A 10,791-nucleotide genomic window follows, 5' to 3' on the forward strand; every position below is an offset into this window, starting at 1 on the left:
ATGCCGTGTGTCTGTGATGAGACCACAATGCCCCAAGTCCACTTGTTCCTCTGCAGTGCCAAGTAAATAGCTTTAACCTGGAATTCCACAGGCTCACACTGCTGCAGTGGCTGACCTGGAAAATATGCTACAGCCGTGTCAGCGGAGACAAAAAGCCTGGAGCGGGAATGACATCTTCCCAGGACTACCAGTGCTCATGCTTAGTGTCATGTGCTACCCAGCAGCCCTGACCACGAGCCAGTTCGCCTTCCTGCAGTGCACAGAGAACAGCGAGCAGCCTGACGGGGACGTGGATTCTGGCACTGGCTGCAGTAGATGCTCTGCTGGATCATTTCCTTAAGGACGGGTGTGCCGGGAGCTCGCGGGTAAAGTGGGGTTGGCCCAGCCGTGGCTCTGGCCGCGTTACAGGAGCGTGGTGCTATGGGGGTGCTGGCAGAGCAGGACGCTGGTCTCACTGCCCCTGCGGCTGCTTCTCCCACTTCATCCAAATGAGGTAAAGCAAAGCAATTCGTCACTGCTGGGTGATGCTGGAGTGTGAGGGAAAGCTCACGCAGGACTATGAAGAGACCTTTATTGGGTTTTGCTTCCTGGCGACTCTTTCCATGAGAAATCTCCTTTCTGAATGGTGGCACTGAGATTCATAGAGTGATAGAATTGTGGTATTGTAGAGCACCAGGTTGGAAGGGACCTCAAGGATCCCCTGGTCCAACCTTTCTAGGCCCAGCATGACCTAGATGAGGTGTCCCAACTCTGTCCAGCTGAATCTTAGAAATGTCCAGTGCTGGGGAATGCACCTGGGAAGATTATTCCAATGGCTGCTTGTTCTCTGTGAAACAATCATTTCCTTTCTTTCTTTTCCTTTGATTCACAACCACATCAGTCAGTGGGTCTCACCGAACATGGAGAAATGACTCAGAGAGCCTCCGGATGTTCCCAGTACCTCTGAAAGGGATGGTGGACAATAGAATGGTTGTGCCAGGTCTTATAGTGTTTTGCCCTAAAGTCTGGAGAGACACTTTTCTAGTGGTTGCCTAAGGAAAGCTCATTGCCCACGTGAAACCACTCATGCAATAGCTCAGGAAACAGTGTGGGGCTTCATGGTCCAGCCCAACATCCCTAACGGAAGGGCACAGGACACGTTCTGTTGTAGCAGATGTGTTTGGCGCAGGCCTCTGCCAGGGAGATCTGTTTGCAGAGAGAGCTCCTGTCCTTGAAGCCAAGAGCCCAGGGGGGTCAGAAGGTGCCTGCAGCCACGTTCACACTGTCCTGCCTGCAACTGCGACCTCTCCTCAGAGCTTCTAAGATGCCTCTCACCAGGGGGGGTGATTTCCTTATCGCTGACACGTGTTTGGGCAGGCAGATGACACAGCCACCGCCACGGAGAGCTGTTCTGCATCAAGAGGTGTTAAAACTGGCCGCCTGTAATTTATAGCCTGCAGCAGAGGACTCAGCCCTCTACCGCGTGCTGGAGCATTAGCTCTGCTGTCAACTCAATTGTCAGCTGGATGCCGAAGGAGGTGGAGTGGATACTCTGGGTCACAGCTATTCACATTCTTGGTCACAAGTCGGCAGAGTCACGAACCCTGAGAGAGCTGCTGTGATTCTTTAGGCCCTGAAGCACTCGGCGTGCGCCAGTAAAGTGCTGTGTACACGCAGACCTGAATGCAAATACACCCACATTTGTAGACACCGGATGATGGGGGAATCATTGCTGTGGCTGGCAGAGGAGAGGACACACACACAGGAGTGGTATTTCTGTCTGGATGAAATCTGTGATTTCTACCTAAGTGATGTGGAGGTTTTGCTAGCAGGGAGAATTGGGACCTCCTTTTCTATGGGCTTCACTGGCAGGGATGTTGGTAACACTTAAGTCTCCTGTAATGCTGCCTTGTTGGTTCAAATGAATGCACTGTCTTACAGCTTTCTTCATTGCCCTGCTGCTGGCCTGATATGTGTGTGCTCTGCTGTGCTCAAAGTTCACTATAGTTTGGCTACTGAAAGAGAATGCCCAAGGGGAGGGCCAACAAATCGCCAAAATAACTATGGAGCAAGTCACTCCCAACTGGCCTTTACTGCAGCCAAGAGTTTCTGAGTGCAGTGTCTCCGCTGTTTGTCCTCTCAGAATTAGTTCCTGACCTTAGCAAAGAGCTCTGAATTGGAGTGGCAGAAAGCTGTGTCCCAGAGTTCCCACTATAAAAGAAATCAATCTCTGCTAACTCTGTCAGACACTCCGCCTGCTTATTCCAACTAGGTGGTTGTGTTAACCAGATCGGATGGTTGAAAACCTGCTGATATTCCTCTTTATGGTCAGTGAATTCCATTTGTCCTACTTGCTAGTATCACTGCTTGGATGAATTTCAATAACTTTGGTTTGAATTTTCCTTCTTCTCCATTCCTTTGCCTACTGATGCCTTTATCCTTCACTTGGTCCTGGTTTTTTTGCCAGCCTTTCCATACTCTGAGTCAAGCGTCACGCTCAAAGAATGACCACTTTTGAGAGTAGATTTCACTCCAAGACTCGATCCAGTTGATCCCAGGTTTCCTGGGTGAAACACTTCAGGAACTGCTGTAACTGCTTGTGTTTGAAAGAAGCCTCAATCCATTGAGACCTGTAAAGGTAAACTGGGACCATCTTTCTCCTTTCCCTCTCCTGTTGAGCTCAGAAATCAGCTGACATAGTTAAGCTGACAGTCAGTAGATTTATATGGCCTTTGCTCCTGGCATTCTGTCCTCCTCTCTGATCCAGCAATTTGGGTCTATTGACCTTTGCGGCATGTGGCAAGGCCAGTGTATCTTGGCTTCTGCCTCAGACGGCTGGGGCTTGTTGTTTGGGGAAGTTTATTTCTCAAGGATATGGTCATAAGGCAGCAATGCTCATATGCTATTTTTGCAGGCATACCTAGAGAGGCAGGAAGGAGGCCAAAACCCTGCCAGAGAAGACAAACTGCAGATCTCAATGTTCTTATCAATGAGATGTGAGTTCAGAAGCTACAAAGAAGACACAAATTGCCCAACAGGATAAATAAAGAGAGAGGACAGGGAAAAGAAAGGCACCTGGAATAGGAGATAGCTGCTTGGAAGATGATGGATAGATAGGAAAATACGCACCAGGAAGGAAAAGCTGAACATTTAGATGTATGGGACAGAGAACTACAATTTTACTTGGAAAGATGGGCATGTCTTCATCGACACTAAGCCCAGAAACGTTGTCTTCATATTCTTGCAGGAGGGGAGCAACAACAGTTAATGGCTTAGTTCATTGCTCCCTGCTTTTTAGGGCTCTTTTGAGTTTGTATCTTCCTGGGCTGCTGGAGTCTTGTTCTCTGTGCTAGACTGACCCTCCTGCATCAGCGGTCTGCCACTCTGATGCTGCCAGTTTGGAGTGGGACCCAAGTTGCTTAATATTGCCATGAAAGGAAAGGAATGGCCAAGAGGAGCATCTCACTAGGGCTTTCCTCCTCCCAGCAGGGTTTGAGAAACCGTCAGCGTGACCCATCTGGCCCTGGGGAACAATAAGGGCTATGAAATCGTGGTGGCACTGAGGAATACAGGGCAGCCATCTCGGATGATAAAAGTGTGAGGTTTCTCCCTTTCACCAGGGGCTGCATAGACAGCTCTGCCCCTGTATGGTCACTGTGGTTACAACCCCTTTAAAGCAGACACACTTGCTGGTGAAAAGAGAGGAAGGAGTAAGTGGTGAGTGTAAAGTGAGATACACCTGATAAGCACATGAATGGCTGAGAGAACGACCCATTCACTATCATGGTCCCAGACAGCTCTGAACCATCTGGAACTCCCAATCTGCCAGTCAAAGAGATTGACAAGGACATGTGGGGCTTTGTAAAGGCCCAAACTGGGAGCAATTTGCTTGCCATTCAGTTTGCCTTCAGTTCTGTCCAAATGCAGGGTTAACCAGGGCCTTCGCGTGGGTCTTGTTTCCTCCTGCTCAGCTCCTGGCACTGGCATTGTCTGCCCCAGCCACCCTTCCCAGAAGACGGTCTTCCCTCATCCATCACCCGTCCTGACACAGGATCTGTCTCTGACACCCACTCCTCCTTTCCTCCCTTCTAGTCTGGCTGTGATGTATCAGCACCCCTGACATTATCCTGCCCATTTCAATGAGGCATCTCCATCCATCTGCCTCGAGAAGAGACCTCCCTGTGTCCCTCTGCCCTTTTGTCAGGCAGGAGCCTGCCTGTCTGCCTGACCACAGGCAGCAGAACGTGCTTGGCTGCTGGAAAATATACGGCTATCACAAAAGGCAATACAGAAAAAGTATTGCCAGAGACCAGGTTGTAAACTGGGCTGCGAGATAAAGTATCATCATCCAGCGCCTACTCACAGGATCTGCCTTTCCCAGGCAGTTGCAAACGTAGCTGTGTGGTAGGGAGTGATGCTGTGTCGAGGTGGCAGAACTCAGTGTGAGACATTAAAGGAGAGGAAGTGGTTTGATTTTATTGTAAAGCAAAATGTTTCCATTCCCTCCACCCCACATATACATGTACCCACAAGGACCAAGTTGCTCATATCCCAGTGGTCCAGCGTGTGGGCACCAGGTCATGTGCATCCAGGTGATCTGAGCAATACCAGGGAAGGCTCCAAGTGCTCAGTACTTGTTAGTCAGGTTTGAACACTTCAGACTTCACGCTTCCACCTGTAGAAGCAGGAGGATTTAGAGGAGGCAGGGTGGAAGGAAGAGCTGAATTGAAAACATGGTGCTGAGAGCCCCTGTTGGGTGCAAGGTTTGGATGAGCTGCTGTGTCACAGGAATGAAGCTCTCCTGCAATCCAGGGCACTAATAGGCCTTAATTGCCCTGAGCAATCTCACATGGGACCCCTTCCCACAGCCTCTGCTCATGGCCCAGCAGCTCTACTTAAACTCAGGCCTGGGCATCTCTCCTTTTCCTGCACTTTGCTGTCATTGTGGTTGTTTTCAGGCTGTTCCCAAGCTGCTCTTTGAATTTCCCAGGTTGATTTTGGACCTGACTTTTTTCCCTTGCCTTTGACAATGACAGGGCTGCGGGTGGGACCTGTTGCCATCACCTCCTGGCTTACTCTCATCAGGTTCTGGGTGAATGTGTCTGATTAGGGAGGTCCCTTGGGCTATCCTTTCCATCAGGGAACAGTCCAGCTCTTCCTGCTCCCATCGCACTCCTACAGGCATTTACCTGCTGAGGTTCCTGCCCTGGCCTTGTGACTGGCAGTGAGCAGTAAAGATCCAGGTCTGTCCCACATTGGGTCACTATAACACGGGAGAATGAGGGAATTGATTGCCATGGGCTGTTTGGGGGGTAAAAGCTTAGCTGCCTTCTTGATGTGGTGAAAGCCCTCACAAGACCATCAAGAGCCCTGCCACTGTCAGCCAGGACAGAGTGACAGGGTGATATCAGACCTGCTTTGGGCTTGGAACCAAGAAGGCGTTGTTGGTAGGCTGGGCACTTGCGGTCTCTCATAGTGTCATCTGCCCTGTTCTATGCTCCCTGGTCAGATTACCCAGATAGCAATCAGAGCTCGCAAGGGCAGGCTCTGGTACTAGGTCAGGTGAGTTACACTGAGTCTCCTAATTCCATTTAAAGGAGGCTGGGAGAGGTGAATCACAACCCTAATTTGGCAATCCCTGCTGCTTCGGTTCTAGCCCATCCTTTTTAATGTGACTGGATACTTGGAGCACTCTTGTGTCCCTCTGCTGCTGTTCTGAAGATGCAATTATTGAGCCGGTGGATTAGAGGTGGGGGAAAGGGATGTGCAATAGTTGATAAAGAAGCTCTGGTGGCAATGGCCTTTAGTTTGTCTTGTAGCTGAAGCCCTTGGAAGGCTCCAAGTGTGGTTGGATGCTTCAGTAACTTGTCTGCCTTGCAGGTAGTCACTTTGGCAGAAGGCTGTAGGACAGCTTGAGAGGGGTAGTTCAGATTTGTTCCCTGGGTGTGGATAATGGAGGGGATCCTAGCACTTTACCTGGTAGAGTTTCTGTCTTGGAACCATACCCTTCATGTCCAAGTGCGTGCGCTGAGCTCCTAGCTATGGAGTAGGTCAACCTGACATCAGCCTCACCACAGGCAGGACTTCCAGTGGTTCCTGAGGTAGTCTGGCCTTTGAAGGCAACAGTGAATTGTACAGCTGCAGGTGTCCACAGGGACTGTGATGTATTGTTCTGTCTGGATGCTTGAGAGATGGCAAACACGATCAAAATAGATCTTTGGCCCCTCAGATGGATGCTTTGCCACCAGGCTGCATCCTGCTTTGGCATGAAGCTTGTGTATTCGATCTCAAGCGGTGTTGTGGTGCCTGGCTGTAGGACGCTTGTCAAGGCTATGTGCTGGGCGGCCAAAAAGTGGCTGAGATGTGACAATTGGCACAACTGTGTCTTGTGTCCGTGTCCACATCCTTGAGACACCACACTGCTTGATCATCAAGGTGAGAAGAGCACAAAGAGGATTGTATCCTTAGTCAGTCACAACAAAGGCTCAGGGCTCACTAGTAGTTCATTTCTGTGTTTCATCCTCATCTGGTGTAGCAGTGAGGAGGTTTCTGTGCCCTCAGTACAACTTCTAACAGACAATTCAATGACTGGGGTACAAGCATGAAAGGGGAGAGGGCCAGGGCTGGCTGAGCTGACGGTGTTTTGGGATAATACTCTGGGACAGTAACAAAATCTATGTCCCGGATAGATCTGACTGATTTATTTTGGCAAAGAATTTCCATTCCTGACAAATGCAATTCTGAGGCAACCAACAACCACTTCCTAATTGGGGATAAAAGTAGAGCTGGAGTCTGACGTCCTCAGGTCAGCTCAGACAGCATTTGGGGGGTTTCCAATAGAGTCCTCTCGCATGTCCAGCAGGAAATCCTCTTTGTGAGGGCTGTCAAAGGGAAGGGAATACCCAGGCTTACAAATCACTGGAGTGGGTTATAGGGAAGGGATGTGTTAGGTGATTGCTAAGTAAAATACATTACATGAGCTTGCCCTTTGGATTTCTGAGTCTGGTAACTGAGGCATATTTTCAAGTCTCTGAGGCTGATTTTAGCATCTCCTGGGTTGTTGCAGTACTTTGCTTTTGAGGGTAGAAGGTATTTTTGCTCTTCTACAACATTAAATAGGACCTTATATTTATATGTTTTGCTGACTGTAAATGTGCATAAATGTGCGCAAATGCGGGTTCTTTGGGATGTGTCACCTGCACTTTATGGCTTAAATCTGTTGCGGTATAACCTCGGCAGATTGGGTACCAGCTTAAGCTCTCTCATCAACAGGAAGGATGCTGAGCTATTGAGCAGCAAGGTAGCAAATCCCCAGTAGATTTCAGTTGGCCACTGTGATGCCAAGGGAGAGAGAATCCAAACCCCAAAACCTGGTTAATCCAAAGTAAAAGACTTGGGGAATGATAACCCCATTAGGGTTATCTGACATAAAAGCCCAGGCAAACCTGCTGTCCTCCTGCTTGTTCACCTCTTCCTATGCCTTCTTACAGCTACTTGCTTGCTCAGGCTTGGTGCATCGGAGGTATAGCTTTATGCAGGAGGGTGATGGGCCCATTGTCTGGTGTTTGGGGGATTACTTTCAAGGATTAGAAGCAAAACCTTTGGAAATGAAGTTTGCTTTAGATTCTTGCCTCTTCCGTTGGATGGTGCTGGACTACATGGTGTGATGCCAGGGCAGGTCATGTTGCTGGAGCTGGGGAGTTTGTCCACATTTCAGTGCTTGGAGTGCTTCATGTACAGTCTATCCCACAAACACATTTTCTTCCTTGAAGAAGACAAGCTGCTGAGCTTTTTCCATCTTTATAGAGGCATTGATGTGCTCATGTCCCCCCTCTCATGGGGTTGCCTTTGAAATTACTGAGTATGACTGGCATGATCACTCAAGGTGTGATGAGCACCTGTGGTGATCCCTGTGGTGAGCAACGTGGGCAATGAAACACCAGAGATGTCTACGACTTCCAGACCTGCGAAGGGATGGGAGCAAGGGAAGCGTTGGGTGCTCCATGGGTGCCCACCACCATCTGCAAGCTGAAAAAGCTGCCTGTAACCTCTTCATCTCCTGCCTTGGGCGCTTCAATTTTGGAACTAGGTCTTGTTTCTCTTGGATTATCTACATCAGCTCCAGGTGACTCTGGATTGCTGTTCCCAGCACAGAAAGCCTTTACTGATAAGCAGAACCTAGTCTGCAGGGGCATCTGATCTCCATTTCCAGCCTGATCTAATGGTTCCTAATCCCCTGCTAATGCTTCAGAGGGTACCTTTTATTCCCAGGGGTGTACAAAGCTATGTGGGTAGCAGTGGCTGCTCCCAGCCATGTAGCTGGAGTGCAGGCTACTGCTTTTCAACAGTGAGGTGCTCAGTCTGCCCCTTATATTCATAACCCGAACTCTTCAAAGAGCTATTTAAAAAGGAGGAAGTTTGGAGAAGCCTCATCTTTCAATGTGCTTTGAAGCCAAGTTCCCCTTACCTGACGGGTTAATAACCCTGGTTAGTGTCGAGATTGGCTGCAACCCAATTCAGCTGCAGTTTCCTTTAAAGCACCCGGAGCAGTTGGGTTGTGTCAGTTTTTAATGAGTTGCCCCGAAGAGGAAACACAATCTGCAGCAAAAGCCCCACTCCAACTGGGACGCGTTGGAGAATTACGTTAATCTCAAAATTGTCCAGCGCCATCACTGGTATGGACTGAAATAATAACGAATAGGAGGCAGGTGCATCGTGCCCCGTACAGAAATCATCTGTCGTGCCGGCTAACAGCCCTGTGACAGGCTTCACCTACCAGAGCGAGAGGGAGTACGTGTGGGAGAAGGGGAGGCAGAGGGAGCAGCTGAGAAGGATCCCAGGGACCCAGCACTGATCCCACAGCTGAACGCAGGCTGCAGGAGGGACTGGGGTGAGCTGCGGCTTTGCCAGCACCAGGGAACACAAGGAGCTCTGCTGTGGTACCCGCAGGTGAGTGCTGGGCTCCTCGTGGTCACCTTCACAAGGCAGAGAAGGTGACTGATGGGGAGCCGTGGTCCCTGCTGGTTTCATGCCGGGGGACAGGGGAGCACTGCGACCTTTTTGTGGCACTGTTCCTGGAGCAAGTGGGGGTGAATGGGGAGAGATGGCCTCTCTTTCCCCTGGGATTATTTCAGTTTTGGTTATTTCTTCACTGTATGCTGGCATCATTTTCTGGCTCTCAATGGCACGTTATGGCGCACTCGGGAAAGGTGAGAGTTTGATGGAGGACAACCTTCAGAAGGAATAGGACGGCATTCCCAGCAATGGGAGTCCTCTGGAGGTGCCGGACATGAACTTGTGCAGGCACAGGTCAGGCAGGGCAGTACTATAACAGTGCTGGGAATAACGTGAAGCTAAAGCAAGTGGGAAGGTGCCGCATGCTGTGGCCTCTGAGGGTTTCAGAGGGATTTTCTTCTCATTTGCTTCAGTGTCAAACTTGCTGGCACATCAGGGCACGGAACATTAAAATAGCTCCTCATGAGGACTGGGCTTTCCTCATCTGTTGCTCCTGGCTCCTTGGGAAAACAAATAAATCACAACGGGAGGGTTTGTTATGTCTGGTTGTGTTGTGTTGTTGGGGAGGGGGAGACATGAGAAGAAGCTCTGTAACCTGAATGCCTCCTGGCACCCACACAGCACAATATAGTGGTTTTCAGTGCATGCAGTGAGCTTTATTAACCCTCTGCATGCCCAAGGGGTGGATGTGAAATGGTTCAGGTGTGCATAGTTAGTTTTAGCTGGAGAAGAAGACTTTTGGCAAAGCACAATGGCCACATGGGGTTGAATGCAGGTGGTGCAGGCATGCCTGACTGCATTCACTAAAGCACATGGTGGGTGAAGATGTTGTCTTCTTCAGCTCCTCAAGAAGTGCTGATGGCGTGATGTGTCTGATAATGTGTACGTTTAATAGCATCCTTGTTGTCCATGATTTTGAGAAAGGCAAGGAAATTCCAGCACTGGCCAGCCCAGGTGTTGGAAGATGCAGGAAAAATAGTTGTGAGAGCAGCTATGGCAAGGGAAAAGGAGGAATGCCAGGTTTATAGGTAGCCGGGCTCCGTCTAAATCACAGATCATGCTAGCAAGTTCCCTCCGGTCAGTCATGGATGCAAACAGATTAAATCAGTGCTGAACAAGGGAATAGAAGGAATTCTGTACACTGTGGGAAGGAGGGGACTAATCCTCAGTGTGAAAGCAGACACTGCTTCTGCTTGAATTCATTACCCTCATTTTAATCTTTTCCTTATGTTGAGTTGCATCTCAGCATGTGAAAGTCCAGTTAACTGCAGTGGGTCTGATCATGGCTCTGTGTGAACAGTGATGGACTTCAGTTTGCTGGTGACAAAGGGGACTCTGGCATCTTGAGTGTGGTCGGTAAAATAACCAAGGCTTTGAGCTTTAAAATAGTCCCTTAAATTTCTTTTGGGGTGTACAACATGGATAAGCTGCTCTTGAGGGTCTGGGCTGAGCATGGGCATCTTAGAATTGTAAAATGGTTTGGGTTGGAAGGGACCTTAAAGCTCATCCAGTTCCACCCTGTGCCACAGACAGGGTCACCTTCCACTAGAGCAGGTATCTCTAAGGATCTCCAAGCTCCGTCTTCCACTGAAATCAGAGGGAGCTGCAAGTCCTCAATGCTCAGTGCATCACATTTATACAAAATCCAGTATTATGAGTCCAGAAGACTCGTTTGGGGCACCCCCATACATGATGTGACCATTCCTCATCCTAGTGCAGGGCATTCTCCTTCTAAAAACAAAACACCAATCTGTGAACCGCCTGGTTCGTTGCTTGATCTGAACAGAGAATGTCCTT

At 49.4% G+C, this 10,791-nt stretch overlaps 1 protein-coding gene across 1 annotated transcript in view; it reads left to right on the top strand.

Moving 5' to 3' along the window:
- Nucleotides 1–208: 208 nt before the first annotated feature.
- The window catches only part of IGFN1 (immunoglobulin like and fibronectin type III domain containing 1), a gene marked incomplete at both ends in the record, with an annotated part of 52,801 nt that continues 42,218 nt past the window's right edge, over nt 209–10,791 (top strand). The window contains one exon of the mRNA XM_080632898.1: nt 209–311. Coding sequence (XP_080489024.1) covers nt 209–311 — 103 coding nt within the window. The remainder of the gene's footprint in view (nt 312–10,791) is intronic.

This window comes from Psittacula echo (assembly GCF_963264785.1).
Source record: "Psittacula echo genome assembly, chromosome: 22".
NCBI lineage: Eukaryota > Metazoa > Chordata > Aves > Psittaciformes > Psittacidae > Psittacula > Psittacula echo.